The sequence below is a fragment of the Medicago sativa genome, chromosome 5 (genome assembly GCF_051527215.1).
Source record: "Medicago sativa cultivar Bolivia chromosome 5, Bolivia_mono, whole genome shotgun sequence".
In the NCBI taxonomy this organism is placed as follows: Eukaryota; Viridiplantae; Streptophyta; class Magnoliopsida; order Fabales; family Fabaceae; genus Medicago; species Medicago sativa.
The window spans coordinates 54,410,691-54,430,524 of record NC_140753.1 but is presented as its reverse complement, the minus strand read 5'-3'; the positions used below and the strand labels follow the sequence as shown (position 1 = coordinate 54,430,524).

The window sequence follows — 19,834 nt, the reverse complement described above, 5'->3', positions numbered from 1 at the left end:
AGGTGATTTAAAATGTATAAAATAAAAAATATGTTTATCAACTATTAATTTGTTTATCAATAAATGGTATTATTTACTTTACTATTATTAAGTGCAGACTTTCTTCCATTTTTAATTCACTTTGCTATTATTTGAGTGTAGACTTCTTCCACGTGTTCTTAAGAAAAGATACTATTATTGTGTTTGCATTTTTAACATATGGCTTCAATATTTTATATAGGTAATGCTGGGGGGTCACAAATTAAAGGAAAGGGAAAACCTTCGAAGAAGCCCTCAAAAGCTAGAAACTCATCAAAGCCAAAAAGTAAATCTCACCTCATTCTATCTTTTTTACATTTGATAATTATATAGCCTTGTGAATTGTTATCATATAGGTTCAAGGCCTGGTTAAATATCGTTAAATTGTCACACAAAGAGATATCATGGATTTTTTTATTCAACCCTTTTTTAAAAATATTTTCCTAAATAAACCCTCCTCCAATCTTAGCGTGACATGAGTTGTTTAATTAATAAATATAGTTGGTTAGAAAATGTTTAATTAATCTTAAAGATTAGTTTTTTTTATTTTTTATTTTTGAGTTAATTAAACTAAAAGAATATATTCATTATAAATTTAAAATTACATAATGTACAAGGATTGTGTAGAAATTTGTTATTTTATTGTTGTGCACGTGGTTTGTGTTTGTCAACCTCATTGGAGTTAAGATTTATTGCACTTGCTTTTATTATTGTGAGGGAAATACATCAGAAAGGGTATAATTTAACCCCTTTAGTTTTGTGTTCTATTTCAGATAAGCTGGTGGTATCCAAAGGAAAAGAGAAGGCTACCTAGTATTGAAGTTCATCTATGTTATGTTGTTACTATGTTCTTGTTGTCTAAGACATGTATTTATGCTATCTCTTGTGGCGAACTTTGTTTTGTTATGTTTTCTATATGTTATGTTTAAGACAAGCATGTAATTTATCGTTAAGTGTGAAACTGTAGACTTGATAATATTCTAGATAAATTAAGAACGGTGTTACATTTGGTATCAAAACTTGGTTTCGACTAAGAGACATGTGTGTTATAGGCCCACCACACACTTCTGTCATGCATTTTAACCATTGTATGGTATGAAGTGCAGAACACTTTTATGTTTGTTAGAAGTAGGGGTGGGCAAAAAAACCAAAAACTGAACCGAACTGCTGAACCGAACTGCTATTGAACTGAACCGCTATGTAGAAGTTATGAACTGATCCATACTTAAAGGAGCAGTTAATAACTGAACGTTTTTGATAAAAAAAAAAAACCAAAACTGAATTTGAACCCAAATTGAAGCAAAAACGTTGATTTGTTCACTGTGTTTTCTTTGTTGAGTTCTTTTACAGTGTTTGTTTGCTAATATTTTTCACTGTATTGTTAGTTTGTTTGCCAAATTGAACCAAAATTTCTATGGGTTTCATCTTCACAACTGTTTAGCTGCAATCAGTTCTTTCAATGTAGCTATAATTTGTTGTTTACGTTTTGAATTTGTTATTGGCCCATCAAGTAATCTCAAATGCTTCGAAGCTTGCTCAGGTTCGGAGGATGAAGAAACCATATTTTCTTTTCTGTTATTCACAAAACAAACTTTGAAAATGTTGAGTGAGTATGTATAAATTTCAACAAGAATACTGTTCTTATTTATGAAATGTTTACTTATGTGAAAACAGTTCAGTTTTTTTTTTTTAAAAAACGAAACAGTGCACTAGTTTGAAGATCGGTACAGTTCAATTCGAATTGTTCCCTTATAGTTTGGTTCAGTTTGCACACAGTTTTGGTTCTGAACCAAACTGTGCCCATCCCTAGTTAGAAGTTGGGGACAAAGAAATACTTCTACTTGAGATATTCGAAGAATCTGCTAAAAATATAAGGTTAATTCAAGAAAAAAATGAAAATATTTCTGAATAGGTAGAAGAGTTATGCATATAATTGAGATCATTAAGTGTTATTATTGTCTGTTGATCGTAGTGACTTTTGTTTGGAGGAAATTGAAGCAAGTGAGGGAAGAGAAAAATGCGAAAAATGTATGTTATATAATATGATGTCTGATAGAAGAGAATATGGGATTTGGATCCTCTTCTTCCCCTCATTCTATCATTCTCCCTCCTTCACCAAATTGTATCTATCTCTCTCTAAATTTAAAGTGAGAAGATCACGTGAGAGAGAGAGAGATAGAGAGAGAGAGTAAAAAATAAGGCCAAGAGATAAAGAGAAGATTAAGAGAAAGATAGACACAAACGGAAAAACAAAAGAGAACGGGGAATGAGAGAATCCAAATTGGAGAATATGAGTGGAACCAAGAGATCTAGTACAAATAATTGATGCAAGAAATAAAATGTATACCGTAAATTTTAGAGTATCAATTTGATTCTTACTCAAGAACAAAAGAGCGAGTGATGAGAAATAGAGAAGACAAAATTACTATATTTTTGAGTTACACCGATATTGTCCAACACATTCACCACAATTCTCAACAAGGTTAAAAATAAAATTTTATCAAGTTTAATTGCGTGACTGATCCCTTATACTTTTTCCGGTTACATTTATAAATAAAAAACAATTTTTTAAATATATTGAATAATTAATGTATCTAACGTATATTTATGACCGAATACATTATTCAAAGAATTTAAAAAATTGTTTTCAGTTTATAAATGTGATCGAATGAATGAAGTATATATTTTAGATTTTAAATTGATGTCAAGTAGTCTCTCAAATTCTTCTCTTCTCTTCTCAACCTGTCTCTCTCACCTAACTACTCTCAAAAAAGTAAGGAGAAATGGCCCTATCGACTTGTCCAGCCGTCCTTAGCTGGGGGACTGAAATGAATGACCATATCGGCCAAGGAATCACAGTTGGAGATATGATATGACGGTATTTATTAATCATGTCCAACTACTATAGGCTATTGACCTGGCATTCATTACAGCGGAGCTAAAAAAACAGCAACTTTGACTTGGTTTTTTTTCTTCCTACTTTGACTTTGTACCTATAGACGAGATTGGAAATTTGGCACAATTTAGAATCTCCTCGGTTTTAAAAAAATAATTTTTAGTATTTAGTTATGCTAACAAAAGTTCAAAAAACAAGAAAAAAAAAACAAAATAGCTACTCAATTCGTTTCAAAATGAGTGTCGCTTTAACTAAAAAAATTTGTTTCAAAATTAGTGTCGCTTTCAGTTTCCAATGCAATAATAACTTTTTCTTTTCAATTGTACCCTCCAATTAATACTCTGCACACTACTTCCAAAGTATTACTTTTAAAACTAACCAATAGTTAAATTAGTGTCGCTTTCAGTTTCCAATGCAATAATAACTTTTTCTTTTCAATTGTACCCTCCAATTAATACTCTGCACACTACTTCCAAAGTATTACTTTTAAAACTAACCAATAGTTAATAAGGATAATTTGGTAAAATAACCATTGTCTTTCTTTTAATAATTGCATTACTTAATATGTGTAAACACCTAAAACGACACTCATTTTGAAGCGGATGAAGTAAATTAGAATCTCCTCGGTTTTAAAAAATAATTTTTAGTATTTAGTTATGCTAACAAAAGTTCAAAAAACAAGACAAAAAAAAAAAAAACAAAATAGTTAATAAATTTTATGAAATAAAAATTAATCTTTAAAGTTACAATAAGACGAATGTACGGTTTATTTCATAACAAGTGCACTTTTGTTTCTATTCTATGTATAAATATTTTTTTTTGAACAAACTAAAATGAGATATATATTATAGACTAGGTTAATTTACCGTGCACAAGACATGCAAAAGGTAAACCAACCTACCAAAATATTACAAAGAGGTGCCGATTTAGAGGAGCACCAACTAAAAGTTATAAATATTGAATTATAGAGAACATTCCACAAAATCTATAGTTTATTAACTTATTTAAGTTGTTCATAAACATTTTTTTTAATAAGTAGTTCATAAACCTTTTTCATAAAAGTTGAAGGGTTTGGTAAACAATTATATCTCTCTTAACTTTTTTTCTGAGAGGATATCTCACTAACTTATATATTAATATTTTCTCTTACTATTTTAATTAAATTTCAGTCTTATCCCCACTTAAATTAAAATTAAGATATATACTTAACCATTTCCCACAAAATGTAATAAAAAGTACTTTATATATTTAAGATAAAATAAATTCAAAAGTATTGTTTATATCTACATGAAAACATTCTTATGAATCTTATCTAAAAAAAACTATATATTACATGTGATTTAATTAAATTATATAATTCCATTTTTTTAATTTGATAATAAATTTAGGAAGTGTCATCTTTAAGGTGATAAATAATTTGAATTAATTAAAATATTAAAATTGATAACTATTTCATAAAAAATAATAATATGAATTATAAGATGACAAAATATATTTTGCTTCTATTATAAGGGCGAAATCAAAGATAATACAACAATTAGAATTCGTCATGGGGCCAAAAGCTATAAATATTTGTATATCTTTGACTTGTAAAATGTTACCTAAACAATAACATTTAAAACTAGTATAGCAAGCAACTCATTTTGGTTGGACTGAAACAAAATCTCTTTGAAGAAATGGTCTTAGAGAAATAAATTATAAGGGAAGAAAAGACCAAATGCAATGATTGCATATCATATCATATAACATTTATCTTAAATTTTTGGTACAAGAAATGATCTGTGGATCTTCAACAACAGCTTTGGTATCAACAAATGAAGAAATCAGCAAGCACCAATTTGCAATATCAGTCTAGTCAAAGAACAAATAATTCTAATTTTCAACATAATTCAGAAATTGATTCAACAAAGAAGCAGAATTCAGCACTGAAAAGTTTCAAATCTGTTGTCAAAATATTTGCTTTGATTTTCTCTGGCAGAAGAAAAACAGCTTCAAAAATTACTGGAAGTGATGACAGAAAGAATACATCAAAACCAAGATTGATGTTATCATGTAAGTATGATGAAAAACAATATTTATTTACTTTTTAGTTTATTTGAAATGTTTTTATTGTATTCAACCTCTCGGCTGAACTTTGGATTATCAGGATCCTTTTCCTCTGGTACCGGAGGATTAAGAGTTAAGACCAAAAATAGATTATGCTCAACCCTTTATGTAAAATTATGATCAAATCATGGCAAAAAGTATATGCATGCAAAGTCATTTCAATATGTACACTACCAGAAATTAGTCATATTGTGACCGGTATATAGACCGGAAAAAGTAAGTTGATATTTTCCAATATTGATTAAGATGTATCTTAATTTGCAGCTTCAACTGATTTATCATCCGAAAGTAGTAACAAGAATTCATCAAAATGGAGATTTTCTTCTTCCTATGCATCATCTAGTACTACAAGTGAACAGCTGGGAACTGGGAATTTCACTTTTGAAGAAATTTACAAGTCAACTGCAAAATTCTCTACAGATAATCAAATTGGAGAAGGTGGATTTGGAACTGTCTATAAAGGAAAGCTTAATGATGGAACAATTGTCGCCGTGAAGCGCGCCAAGAAGGTATTTAGCATAGCATAATGTTCGTCTGTTCACAATTTCTAATATCCTTAACTTGTTCCATTTGTAACTGTAGATGATGAAATTATGCATTTAGGTAGATACCGAGACTGTCTGTTTAAGCACTTATAGCTTAAACTATAATCATACAAGTGCTTATGAATAACTATTTCTATAACAAACGATAAAATAAAGGCAAAATGTTTTCATGTCGCTATAAATTATTTTCATATGCTATCGCCTGAATTGCTTATGAAAATAAGGCTACAAACGTAATAAGTTGTTTCCACAAGCTCTCTCTCAAAGTTTTAGAAGTGCTTATGTCAGTAGATAAAGTAAATTAAGTCAATCCAAACAAACTCAAGAGAATTTTTACTAACATATGTTTCTTTTGGAATTTTTCCAATGTAGTGAAGTTTGTTTTTGTGTTTTTATACAGGAAGCTTTGCAGAGTCACCTATATGAATTCAAGAATGAAATATACACTTTATCAAAAATTGAGCACCTGAATCTTGTGAGGTTATATGGATATTTGGAACATGGAGATGAGAAGCTTATTATTGTTGAGTATGTTGGGAATGGAAATCTTAGAGAACATTTAGATGGTAAGTTCTGGTTTTGCAATATAGTACAAAGGTGTTGGGTATGGCTCGTAGTTACTGATAAATAAGTGGGCAGATTTAATGTAATATGAACCGTAGTATTTACTGAATAATTGGCCGAACTTAGTTACCATACATCGTGTGCTAATTTTTTGCATTTTTTCTGTATTTTTATTCTTTAAACTGGGGTTATTGTTCTAACAATAGGAGGCTTAAAAGTAGTCAATTATTGATGCAGGTATTCGGGGTGACGGACTAGAAATTGGTGAGCGTCTAGACATAGCAATTGATATAGCTCATGCAATAACTTACCTTCATATGTACACAGGTATGTCACATAGAAAGCAATAATATGTTACAACATATCTGAATTGTTTATAAATTTTAGTGTATCTAACTGTACAATCAGGGAAGGCTATTAGCAATATCTGTTCATTTAACCTTACATGTCTTGTTCATTTTATCTCAATTCCTCAAATTGTTAATATAATGGTAACAAAATGGTTATCAAATGTAGATTCAACATATCGAGAATCGGATGAACTATTTTCCGAATTGTGAATCAGATTTTATTATGAACTGTAAGATATATTTCTAAGTAAACGTAAACACAAGTGATAGTTATATTAAAAGTTGATATATCATGTATGAACCTCAAAGTAATTGAAGATTCAAGTCATAATTAAATGGAAAATATACAAAGTTGACAAAATAAGTGGCTGAGTACGTTAAGTTTAAGTAGTGATTCATTGGAATAAATCGAGATACATCATAGTGAATCGAGATTCGCCATAATGAATTAGGATTCAATATGATACTCATGTTCACAATCAATACACATTAGGGATTCATATAGATTGAGTGCGACTTTGTATCGAATCAAGATAGAACTCACACGTATAGTAAGATACTGATAACTATTGAATGTCTGAATTTTGTGTTGATTATTTGACAGATAATCCAATTATACATAGAGACATCAAAGCATCAAACATCCTAATTAGTGAGAATCTAAGGGCTAAAGTGGCAGACTTTGGTTTCGCAAGATTGTCTGAAGACCCTGGTGCAACTCATATTTCAACTCAAGTTAAAGGAACAGCTGGATATATGGATCCTGAGTACTTGAGAACTTATCAACTCACAGAAAAGAGTGATGTTTATTCATTTGGCGTATTGCTTGTTGAAATGATGACAGGAAGACATCCAGTTGAACCAAAGAAGAAAATTGATGAGAGAGTCACAATCAGATGGGTATGTATGTTAAATCTCCTATAAGCATTACAAAAAATAATAAAATACAATAGTACTTTTACAACATTTTTTATATGATTAGAAATCGAACTTGGTCCTTCTAGGCAGTTTTATCGATAGCGGACCATGGTGGAAATCCGAAAATTCGCTATATAATGCCATGGTGCCGCCATCATTCACAAATTGGCCATGATGGTTTTAAAAAAATCCATTACGGCCAATACTTTGACTGCACTGCCTCGGGGTTTATAAGCCTCACACACCCTGAGAACCAACCACTTTCACAATATTTTTTACTACATGAACACATCACTTTGGATTAATCTGTTTTTGTTTCAATTACTTGTGAATAGCAACAAAATTTAATAAATTTTTTAGAAAGTATAAAGTGAATCTTGTGCAGTATCCAATATATTCTAATCATGCTCATTGTACTTTAAAGGCCATATCGTAGGTTTATTGACTCGCCTTCATGTTTTGAAATATGTAGCAGTATAACTTAGAAGATTCATTTTGATCTGTTAATATCAACATGAACTTTTAAGTGCAAAGTCAACAAATTCACGCATTCTAAAAACTACATATTATGGCCAGAGAAGTCAAATTCTGTTTTTGTTCAAAACAAATTTGCATCAAAGTCATCATGTTTAGCTGAAGTAAGAGTCTGACAGTTAAAATTAGTTCCAAAAATCACTCATATTCACGTTCCAAATGTCTGCGTGGTGGGGTGTGTGGAGAGTCCTATGTTGGATAATATAAGTGTCAGACATACTTGACTTTACAAGCTAGTTTTGTAGAGTTGAATTGAGTCCGAGCCAAATTTTTAAAACTAAATGGCTGCATTTATTAGATTTTACCCAAACATAATTTGCATGTATGCATGCAGGCAATGAAGATGCTCAAGAACGGAGACGCTGTGTTTGCAATGGATCCAAGACTGAGAAGAAGTCCAGCCTCCATCAAGGTAGTGAAGAAGGTTTTCAAGCTAGCTTTTCAATGCCTGGCACCTTCAATACATTCAAGGCCACCTATGAAGAATTGTGCAGAGGTTCTGTGGGGAATCCGTAAAGATTTTAAAGATGAAACCACTCCTCTTCCTACCTTACCTTCTCATCAATCTGAAAATTTTCCTCAAAGAGAAAAGAATAAGCATATAACATTTGGTATTGAAGATGATGACAGCTACAAATTTTCCTCTGCACCTAATCACATTCATTTATGAAATTTGTTTATTGTTTGAATTGTTCTGGTTTTAAACTGCGGTTGCGGTCGTGGTTATGATGTGAATCTATAATGCCGTAAAAGGCAGACGTGGACGTAATTGCAGTTGTGATGCCATTGAGGAGACCTAAAACTGTTATATTGTGGCCACAATTGCAGTTGCAGACCGCAATTTACAACCATCGTTTTCATAGTCAATGGTGTATGCCAGTTTGGCTTCAATATGATTGTAGTTTTGCTGACCTTTTGATTATGAGAAATGATATTTTGACAACCACTTTTTGACAACTTTTGGACAACTTTCTCTCTCATACTCACATGATGTTGTTATCCTCTCTCTTCCTTTTTCTCTCTCAATTGTTTTTGACCAATAAGAAGTGAGAAAAACAAGGTTGTCAACAAAGTTGTCATCAAATGGATGTCAAAATATCATTACTCTTTGATTATACCCTACTGATTGATATCATATATTTAATAAATGAAAAATACATGAATTTTTTTATGAGGTTTATGTGGAACAATCTGGCATATATAAGAGGAGAGAGAATGAAAAGATGAACAGTTGGACAAATTAGTTAAAAAAAAGTTGAAATAATAATGAATATAAGAATAAGGATGAAGATATGTTTACTTTACACTGCTGCTAAGGATGAAGATGACATTTAGTTAAACTTTCTGCAAAATAATTGTTTATTGTGGCTACACACATTTCTTGCATTTGTTGGCTTGATTAGTTAAAATTTCATCATTTATGGATTTGCTAACTCACTGCAGTGGCATGGACATGATAAGTTGGTATTTAACATGTTGGATATTTTGTGAATCCATTGTGTGTAATGCATTAGAAAATAATAAACATATTTTCATTGTTGTTCATGTTTCTACATTTTTGAACAGATGGATGACTTGTGGCCTAAGAAGCACAAACTCTAACACGAACACTTGACAGGACGTGTAGGCACTGTAGATCATTAGTACAATCCCATCAATGCTAATCATTAGTACTATTACCTGTTAACCTATCAACAACAATCTCATTCTGTCTTTTCTTCTCATCAAACCTCCCCTTCGTAGAGAAACTTGTCTTCCGGAAAAAGTTTTCTTTCTTCACAAGTAACATCGCCTTGACAAGTGCAGGCCTAGATTTTGTTCTTTTGTATGCCTTTTTCTTGTAATCTCCCAAGAAAAAAACAACCTCTTCGTGGGAAACTAACGCTACGTAGTAATCGCTATTCGGTTAAGGACTACCGGTGAATTTCGCATTCCAAAGATCCCAATAAACTTCCACTTGGTTCCCTCAGACCTCAAATGTTTTGTACCCTTTTTTACTCCAAAAGGACCATGGCTTCACATCAATCTTGCAGCTGAACTGTGACTTGCCTCTTACTCTATTGACCGTGACGTGTACCGGATGGTTCATACGATTTTTGCGCAAAAAACTGAGACATTTCTTCAAAATCCAGCTACGATTGCTTGGTAGAAACATGTGACTGTGCTTTGTGCAACTTTACTTGGAATAGGCTCCTCTGTTGTTTTCTGTGCTAAATCGTATGATTCATATTCATTAAAAAAAAAAATTGATTTTTCCAAAGTGAAAGAATGTGAGAAAATTTTTCTGATATTTTGTGGGCTACGATCAATTATTGGTTATGTTTTTCTGTTATAGAAATAATGTACTTTGATTAGCAGTGTGCATTACACCCTTTTGACCGTTTGATTATACTTAGGATGAATGCCTATTCTTATGCACTAATTATGAATGAATGGAATTTATTTGAATATTTACTGTGACTGTGTTTTATTAGGCATTGAGGTTTTGTAGTTTTTCAAAGCAAATGATGGCACTTCTGTTCTGTTATCAAGTTAATCCATGTGATGCACGTTACAAGCCTATCAAAATGATTCTATCTTTTGTAAAGAGTAATAATTATGAGATTAGTCATAAATCACTTAATCTTTCTTCATTTACACAATTCTAAACCAATTATGTTATTGGTTTTTGCAATTTACTATGAAATGGGTCCACAAGAGACCAATGACACCAACTTTTCCAAATTCGGCCACTACCTACTTTTCAAGGAAAAGTAGATGCTTTCTGTATTTGGATATAAAAGGACCACTTCAAATATAACTTCAAATATGATGGAAATAGTGCAAGAATTTAGAACCTGTACGTGTGCAATGTACCTTAAAAAAAATTGTACAATTTCGTCAAAAATTGAATAGCAGGAAGCAGCTTGGAAACATCGTGGAAATGACGTAGTGCTAATTGACCTCACACATATTATTCTTATTTATCTGCGTGTGTGTTCTCTTCAGAGTATATTTTCTATTGGAGAAACTCAGTTTATTTTGTTGGTGAAATTATGATGAGAAACTATATGATTCTTATATTCCTTGCATTGTTTGTGTTATTCTTCATTGTTGGGTTCAACTCTGCAATGGAGAATGATGGAATGAAGTGTAAAGAGTGGGAGAGACATGCACTCCTCAAATTCAAACAAGGCCTTCAAGATGAGTACGGCATGTTGTCCACATTGAAGGACGGCCCAAATGCAGATTGCTGCAAATGGAAGGGAGTTCGATGCAACAATCACACAGGTTATGTTCAGAGACTTGATCTGCATGGTTCGTTTACACACAATTTGAGTGGTTAAATTAGTCCTTCAATAATTCAGCTTGAACATCTAAAATATCTAGACCTCAGTCATTTGTTAACTAGAGGCCACATCCCAAAATTTATTGGCTCCTTCAGCAACTTACAATACCTTGATCTCTCAAATGGTGTTTATGATGGGAGGATTCCTTCTCAACTTGGAAATCTGTCAGAATTGCAACACCTTGATCTCAGTAGTAATGAACTAGAAATTCCCTTCCAACTAGGAAATCTCTCACAATTGCAACACCTTGAACTCGGCGTTAATGAACTCAATAGAGCAATTCCCTTCCAACTTGGAAATCTCTCACAATTGCAACACCTTAATCTTTGCCGTAATGAACTCATTGGAGCAATTCCCTTCCAACTTGGAAATCTCTCACAATTGCAACACCTTGATCTCAGCAACAATGAACTCATTGGAGCAATTCCCTTCCAACTTGGAAATCTCTCCCAATTGCAACACCTTGATCTCAGCAACAATGAACTAACTGGAGCAATCCCTTTACAAGAGTAAAGGATATCGCATAATGAGATTTCAGGCTTGTTACCTGACCTTTCAGTCTTTTCATCTTTGAGAGAGTTGATACTACATAACAATAGATTAATTGGAGAAATACCCACGGGCATCAGATCACTTACAAAGTTAGAGTATTTGAACCTAGGCAGCAACTCTTTTGAAGGTGTCCTCTCTGAATCTCATTTCACTAACTTCTCCAAATTATTAGGCCTATCTTTGTCTTCTAACTTGTTGACTGTGAAGGTTAGTGCTGATTGGGTTCCGCCTTTCAATTAAATTTTTTGTTTCTAGATTCTTGTAATCTCAACTCTACCTTTCCTAATTGGCTTCTTAATCAAAATCACTTGTTGAGTCTTGACATTTCAAACAACAATATCACCGGCAAGGTTCCCAATTTGGAACTCGAGTTTACCGAAAGTCCTGAGATAAATTTGAGTTCAAATCAACTTGAAGGTTCCATTCCTTCTTTTTTATATCAAGCCGTATCACTGCGTCTTTCCCATAATAAATTTTCAGATTTAGCTTCCTTTCTATGCAACAATAGTAAGCCTAACAATCTGGCAGTGCTGGATTTGTCAAACAATCAATTAAAGGGTGAGTTGCCTGATTGTTGGAATAATCTAACCTCGTTAAAGTTTGTTGAACTGAGCAATAACAAGTTGTCGGGTAAGATTCCATTCTCAATGGGTTCTCTTGTTAATATGGAGGCTTTGATTTTAAGAAATAATAGTTTGAGTGGACAATTTCCTTCCTCCTTGAAGAATTGTTCAAACAAATTGGCTTTCTTGGACCTTGGAGAAAATATGTTTCATGGTCCAATACCTTCGTGGATTGGAGACAGTTTACACCAATTAATCATCCTAAGCCTTCGATCGAATAAATTCAACGAAAGCCTGCCTTCAAACATCTACTATTTGAGAGAACTTCAAGTCTTGGATTTGTCACTAAATAGCTTATCAGGAGGAATCCCAAAATGTGTAAAGAATTTTACTTCAATGGCTCGGGACCTCATGAATTCAACTTCATTGACGTATCATTTGTATGAAATCAATATTACTGATAATTTGGTTGTCACACTAAGCTATGAATTTGATCTATTCTTGATGTGGAAAGGTGTAGACCGACTCTACAAAAATGCAGATAAGTTTTTAAAAAGCATTGATCTCTCGAGCAACCACCTTGTAGGAGAAATACCAACGGAAATTAAGTACTTGTTTGGATTGACATCCTTAAATTTGTCAAGGAACAATCTCAGTGGGGAAATAATTTCAGACATAGGAAATTTGGAGTCACTTGAATTTCTTGATCTATCAAGAAATCATCTATCAGGCAGAATTCCTTTCAGTCTAGCTCATATTGATCGCCTCGCTGTGTTGGATTTGTCAAACAATCAGCTTTATGGAAAAATTCCAATTGGAACGCAGCTGCAGACATCTGGCGCTTCCAGTTTTGAAGGAAATTTTAATCTCTGTGGAGAGCCACTTGATATAAAATGTCCAGGAGAAGAAGAGCCACCAAAACATCAAGTGCCAATAACTGATGCAGGAGATGACAATTCAATATTTTTGGAAGCATTATACATGAGCATGGGGATAGGATTCTTCACTACTTTTGTTGGCTTTGTAGGGTCAATATTGTTCCTACCATCTTGGAGAGAAACCTATTCCAAATTCTTGAATGCTTTGATATTGAAAGTGTTCTTGTGGTGGAAGCAGTAAATACATGTCTGGTTGCTCTAAAGTAGACGAATGCTAAGCAGGTACTTCTGTTTTCTCCTACTTTTTTACTTTTGCTTTTACGGTTTAACTGCTGAAATTCATGAACCATGTGACTGTTGATATATGTGTAACTAAGAATTTTCTACAATTTGTATTGCATTTCTCACTGTTCGATAATCTGTCATCAAAGACAATATCAATCTCATAATATACATCATCGTCGTTTTCATAGTTAAGTTAATCTGTACATATCACATGCCCTGATTAAATGATTAGTTACCTGTTTTTATGTTTTTTCACATACTAAAATTGCACTGATTTGATGTCGTTTCCAGGTACTAAAATTAATTCTTATTTTTGCAGGATCTTTTATTCCTACTGTATGGGATGATTACATGTTTTCTGTAATAGAATAATTTAGATTGGTTAGCAGTTTGGAGTTCACACTCTTGACTGTTTGATTAAGAGTAGGAATAGGAAAGGATGAATAAATGACATTTTGTTAAAACTTTAGTGTTTGATTGTGTTTTCTTAGGCTTTCAATTTCAAGTTTGACAGTTTTTGTATGGAAATATTCTGTTGTCAACTTAATAAAAGAAGATTTTCAAATTAGCTTTTCAATGCCTTGCACCTTCCATACATATTCAAGGCCACCTATGAAGAATTGTGCAGAAGTTTTATGGGGGGATACGAAAAGATTTTAAAGATGAAACCACTCCTCTTACTACCTTAACATCTCATCAATCTGAAACTTTTCCACAGAAAAAAATAATAAGCATATGTTATTTGGTATTGAAGATGAGGACAGCTACAAGTTTTCCTCGGCACCTAATCATATTCACTCATGAAATTTGTTTATTGTTTGAATTATTCACTCATGGTTTTATATTGTCAGAAAACTTTCTGACAAGTTTGGATAAATAATTCATTAAGTTCATTGTCTTGTGAGTGATGCGATAAATACATGTTTAGACAGATTATTAAACTGCTAGATGGTATAAAAATACTTTCATTCATTAAGTTCAAAGAATGTTGAGATAGTACATACCAACTTATTTACAAAACCAATGTAAGTGATGTTCAAATACTAGTCTACTACAAATGAAAAACAGAGAAGAATTTTCCAAACTAAAACAGAATAAAAACAAAAGTGAACCATCCCCAAGGAATGAATTAAACATTTTGATTCTTCTAGACCAACTTGTAGTAACAATTGTTTGCGCATATTAGAACCTCATATCCCTTGCCACATGGACACTTGAAAGTAAGGCTTAAACACTTATCAATCCATTCTACACTAACAGCTTCTTCATAATCATTTCCCAATTCATCCTACAAAAACATAAATGAATTCCTTCAGCATAAAAACAACTAATCTGAAAGTCATGTATATAGCAAACGTTATTGTAGCAAGAATCATCACAAACGCCATCTACAACATCAATTGCAGGCACAATATAACAGATTTTGAGGTCTCTACAACGGTGTCACAACCACAGATTTGGCTGCATTTTTCCACAATGTAAAGGTTCACAGTGTGACCACAAGTGCGGCTGCAATCGTAATTTTAAACCATGATTACAAGCACTGTGCAACTATGATCACATCAGCAATTTATTATCATTTTAAGCTGAACTCCCAGATCCTACTTAATGAAGTGGGAATAAAGGTAGCTACACTACACATCAGAAACTATAGAGGAATGTGTCATCTTCAATAAAGTTCTGTATTAAAAAATTTCATTTTTACCCAACACACAGTTGATCAAATAATTTTTTTTACTTCAGATATATATGTTGATAAGAGAAGATACTACTCATCACAGCTGATCAAATAAAATTTCATTATTGTGCATACATTCTGATATAACCAACTACAAAGTTGTGCATGTGTTAGTAGAGATTCTTAATTACCAGTGTTGTCAAATAATGGCTTAAGCGGTGATATAGCGTAGTAAAATTTGAAGAAAACACTATTATTCCATGATACACGATTTAGTACTATAGCATATATCGGAATTTGAACAAACCAGTGCCACAATTTTCGGTGATCTGTCATCGACGACACTGCTACTTACTAGCATTAATGTATACGACTATTTCTTAACTACAGAAGAGAAATTAAGCGAAAAAACAAGGAAACATTCAATACCTTCCCATAAATCCCAGATCCTACATAGTTAAGTTGTTAAAATTGCTGCACATAAACGATGATTACAAGTGCAACTATGATCAAATTCAATACCTTCCCATAACTCCTGTATCCTATGTAATTAAGCAAGTACAACTAGGATATACATATAAATAAGAAAAAGCTTATAAATTTATGAGCATAACTTGTAAGTACCAATTAAAGAACCAAATACACTGAAAATTACAATAGAAAAGAGAACCACAGTCAAAGATTCAAGACATGTACCTGAGATATGACTTTTTCATCATCAGCAACAAAAGAGTCAAGAGAATGATCTTCTTCTTGTTCTTGTTCTTTTTCATCTTTTTCCTCTTCGGCATCAGGAGAGGTCTCTTGTTCTTGTTCTTTTTCATTTTCTTCCTCGTCTTCCATAACTTCATCCCAGACTTTCTTCATTTCTTTTAACCGATCCTTCATCCTTTTAAGCCTCTACAAAAATCAAAGAAAACCCATGATTCCAAATTAAAAAATAAAAAAAGATTACTTTTTTAACAAGAAACACAAGTTTCAACAATACAATTGAATCAGATTCAGGGGTGGTTTTTTCAGCAGAGTTCAAATAACGAGCAACTGCTTCTTGAACCTCAGAAGGATCAATAACTTCAGATATACATCTACTGATTGGAGGCAGAGGCTGCAAAGCAGTTGACGGCCCTTTTACCGGCATGGATTGATCCGGCAAGGTGCATGGATCAGAGACACAGCGGCTAAGAGCATTCCCACGGAGACTGAAAGGAAGTGTAATGGCGGAGAAGCCATTACGGGCGAGATTGCTTGCGTCAAAAGAATGCTTCTTGGATGATGGTTGGTGAGCAGAAGATGATGATGGTGATGAACGGCGTTTGACAGAGTTGTTGTGAGTGTGATGATGATGAAGCATTGATGATGTTGGAATAATCATGGAATGTTTCAGTTTGTGAGGGATCAACATGGATTCTTGTTGACTCTGTAAATCACCCATTCTTCCGAATTGTTTTCTTTTCTGTTTTTGGTTGTAAAGTAAGTGTGAGTGGTAAAGAGTTGTGAAAAAAGAGGGAAGGTTTGATTTGAGTATATATATAGGAGATAGGATAGGATATGATGATTTGTTGAGGTTTTCAAGGGTAACTGATTTTGGTAGGTTGGTTGGGACTTGAGAGAGTTTGTTTACAGTTACACATTTGTAGGTTATATAAACTCAACCAAATAATCACATCAATCTCTATATATTATCATAGAATTAATATTTTTATTATTATATATGCATTTTAGTCCAATGTTTTTATTTCTGTCCTCAAAATCCAATAAAATTGTTTAAAAGAAAAGAAGTTTTACATGATTTGTATTGAGAGATATACAACTTGAACCAAAATGGATTCTGGCTGGTCATGAATTTTTTTGCCCCTTCTGTCCACATCAATGACTCTAAATTGAGGTTGAAGGACATTGAACATTTTTTTACCACCTCACAACTTGGAACATTCATACAAAACATTTTTGTGAATGTGTCTTCTTAGGATATCAAGATTTGACCTCAGTCTTTGTCATATATATCACAATATTATTAATTCTAGTAAAGAATTGTACGGTAGAAGTAATGTTCAGAATTAGCATTTTTTTTTTTCCTTTCTAAAATCATTTTACAGGCTATAATTATAAGTTGTCCGGTGACCTGGTTGAAGTAATAATAATGAATATAAGAATAAGGATGAAGATATGTTTACTTTGTACTGCTGCTAAGGATGAAGATGACATTTAGTTAAACTTGCTGCAAAATAATTGTCTTGTGAGTGATGCTAAAAATACATGTTTATTGTGGCTACACACACTTCTTGCATTTGTTGGCTTGATCTGTTAAAATTTCATCATTTAAGTATTTGCTAACTCACTGCAGTGGCATGAACTTTTTTGTGTCCATTGTGTATTACATTAGAAAATAATAAACCTATTTTCATTGTTGTTTTAAACAGATGGATGACTTCTGACGTATGAAGCACAAACTTCGACACGGACACTTCACACGACAGGTAGGCACTGCTGATGTACATAGAACACTGATACCGACATGCGTGCATATTGAATAGCATTGAAATTATGTAAATAACGAAAACGAACCATTAGAATTTTCTCATCATGAATGGATGAATGATTCTGTCAAATACATATCATGAGTCACTTCTATGATCTTACTTACATCCTCTGCAACAAAAACATACAATGTAGCAAAGGTCTTCCAATTAAATTAGCAACAATAGTTGCAATAATATCCATTCCAACCTACTCAAAAATGAAACTAGCTAAAAAATCATGCTACTAATTAGTGACCCTCCACTATCATACATTTTTGATCTCATAACTTTATTACTCAATCTTATAAGCATAAAGAACAAGACAAAACTCAAAAGTAGCATTATTAAGAGTTGAATGATAACCAAGACTACCATCATCACTTTCACAACTTTGAACAGCACTACCTTCCTTTTCACTTTCATCTTCAACAGGCCCTGGCTTAAATATGAAAAGTCCAGGTCCTGAACCAGAACCACTAAACAACCAATCATGAACATCCCAAAAAACTTGCACAGGTTGTTTATTAACCATAACAGTTTGATTCCCTCGAAACTTCCACTGCAAATTCTTAACATGAATCAAAACAATTCCATCAATGCTAATCCACATTTCAGGATCATTAGTACTATTACCTGTTAAACTATCAACAACAATCTCATTCTCTTTTCTCTTCTCATCAAACCTCGCCTTCGTAGAGAAACTTTTCTTCCCGAAAACGTTTTCTTTCTTCACAAGTAACATTGCCTCGACAAGTGCAGGCCTAGACTTTGTTCTTTTATATGCCTTTTTCTTGTAATCTCCCAACAACAAAACAACCTCTTCGTCCGAAACTAACGCTACATAGTAATCACTACTCGGTTCAGGACTACCGGTGAATTTGGCATTCCGAAGATCCCAATAAACTTCCACATGGTTCCCTTCGACCTCAAATGTTTTGTATCCTTTTTTACTCCAAAAGGGCCATGGCTTCACATCAATCTTGCAGCTGAATTGTGAATCACCTCCTATGCTATCGACCGTGACATGTAACGTATGGTTCATAAGATTTTTGCACCATAAAACTGAGACATTTCTCCAAAATCCAGCTACATTGGCTTGATAGAAACATGTGACCGTGCTTTGTGCAACTTTGCTTGGAACAGGCTCCTCTGTTGTTTTCTGTGCTAAGTTATACGCTCCTTGTGTTGATACTGATTGTGATCTAAAGGCACGAAAAGCCATTAAAATATTCTCTCTAACAAGATCAGATCATGAAAATAAGAATTCAGATTCTAATGTTATTGTTGAACTCTCATTATGGTGATGTTAGGTTCTATGAGTGAATATGATGAAAATTGATTAACCTACAATGGTGATGGTATTGATTTCTTTCCAGAGGAAAAATTGTTTGGCTGAATTTTGGGATGAGAAAGAGAGAATGTTTGTTGTTTTGGTTTCTTTGTTTGGAGAAAAAGTCTCCATCTAGAGGCTACAAACAGTATGTTACCCGAAAGATAAGGGAGCATAAGGAATGTCCTTTTAGTTCTCAAGCTATCTTTTTACTAACTTTCTTCTAATCTTATTCTTGGAGATAGAAAATTATAAGTATTTTTTATTTTTTAGGGAGAAATCTGAAAGTTAGTTATCTTAGAAATCTGAAAATCAAATCACACAACAAACACCATTATAGCACAACAAAATATTCATCTTCATGCAATACAATTTATGACATCAAAATACGTGCTATGAAAAGAAATCAACAACAACAACCAAGTATGTATTATAAAAAAAAAAAAAAAAATTGAACAACAAATGCATAAAATATTCAACAAGAACCAAGTACGGTTCGACATGCTAGCATGTCTAATCTAATCCTTAAAAATGAAAATGGTTAGTAGTTATTTTCGTCTTGAATGTGTAACAAGTAGCCACAATAATCTTTTAATGTATCAAAATTTTAAAATAGTCATCATTGTACACTTTGTTAGTCAAAATAGTTTTTAATATTAAAATATTTCGTTAATATTGTCATATTAGTTTTTCTATATATATACTTACTTATTTTCATACTGTCATGTCAATCTTTATATAAAAAGAGTTATTTTGAGGATTGATGATT

General features: G+C 32.7%; 4 protein-coding genes, 1 long non-coding RNA gene and 2 pseudogenes across 5 annotated transcripts; 4 read left to right on the top strand and 3 right to left on the bottom strand.

The window, feature by feature from the left end:
• Positions 1 to 224: 224 nt before the first annotated feature.
• LOC146923096 (uncharacterized) lies at positions 225 to 1,052 on the top strand. Its single transcript, XR_015010886.1, has 2 exons — positions 225 to 304; positions 792 to 1,052. It is a non-coding gene; the product is annotated as an uncharacterized LOC146923096 (long non-coding RNA).
• Positions 1,053 to 4,559: 3,507 nt separating this feature from the next.
• Positions 4,560 to 8,850, top strand: CRCK1 (calmodulin-binding receptor-like cytoplasmic kinase 1). The gene is made up of 6 exons (XM_085715830.1): positions 4,560 to 4,966; positions 5,285 to 5,529; positions 5,966 to 6,131; positions 6,367 to 6,456; positions 7,084 to 7,379; positions 8,266 to 8,850. The coding sequence occupies exons 1-6, from the start codon at positions 4,729 to 4,731 to the stop codon at positions 8,599 to 8,601; spliced, it is 1,371 nt and encodes a 456-aa protein (XP_085571956.1). The 5' UTR covers positions 4,560 to 4,728; the 3' UTR covers positions 8,602 to 8,850.
• A 640-nt stretch (positions 8,851 to 9,490) lies between these two features.
• On the bottom strand, positions 9,491 to 10,244 carry LOC146923094 (uncharacterized; annotated as a pseudogene).
• Positions 10,245 to 10,966: 722 nt separating this feature from the next.
• Positions 10,967 to 11,773, top strand: LOC146923093 (uncharacterized; annotated as a pseudogene).
• Positions 11,774 to 11,906: 133 nt separating this feature from the next.
• On the top strand, positions 11,907 to 14,103 carry LOC146923092 (receptor-like protein EIX2). The gene is made up of 2 exons (XM_085715831.1): positions 11,907 to 13,535; positions 13,858 to 14,103. The coding sequence occupies exon 1, from the start codon at positions 12,460 to 12,462 to the stop codon at positions 13,492 to 13,494; it is 1,035 nt and encodes a 344-aa protein (XP_085571957.1). The 5' UTR covers positions 11,907 to 12,459; the 3' UTR covers positions 13,495 to 13,535; positions 13,858 to 14,103.
• Positions 14,104 to 14,487: 384 nt separating this feature from the next.
• On the bottom strand, positions 14,488 to 16,825 carry LOC146923091 (uncharacterized). Its single transcript, XM_085715832.1, has 3 exons — positions 16,205 to 16,825; positions 15,913 to 16,116; positions 14,488 to 14,826 (listed from the first exon to the last, which is right to left on the bottom strand). Exons 1-3 carry the CDS (start codon positions 16,646 to 16,648, stop codon positions 14,686 to 14,688), a joined length of 789 nt encoding a protein of 262 aa, XP_085571958.1. The 5' UTR covers positions 16,649 to 16,825; the 3' UTR covers positions 14,488 to 14,685.
• A 942-nt stretch (positions 16,826 to 17,767) lies between these two features.
• LOC146923090 (uncharacterized) lies at positions 17,768 to 19,358 on the bottom strand. Its single transcript, XM_085715829.1, has one exon. The coding sequence runs from the start codon at positions 18,955 to 18,957 to the stop codon at positions 18,028 to 18,030; it is 930 nt and encodes a 309-aa protein (XP_085571955.1). The 5' UTR covers positions 18,958 to 19,358; the 3' UTR covers positions 17,768 to 18,027.
• Positions 19,359 to 19,834: the final 476 nt, after the last annotated feature.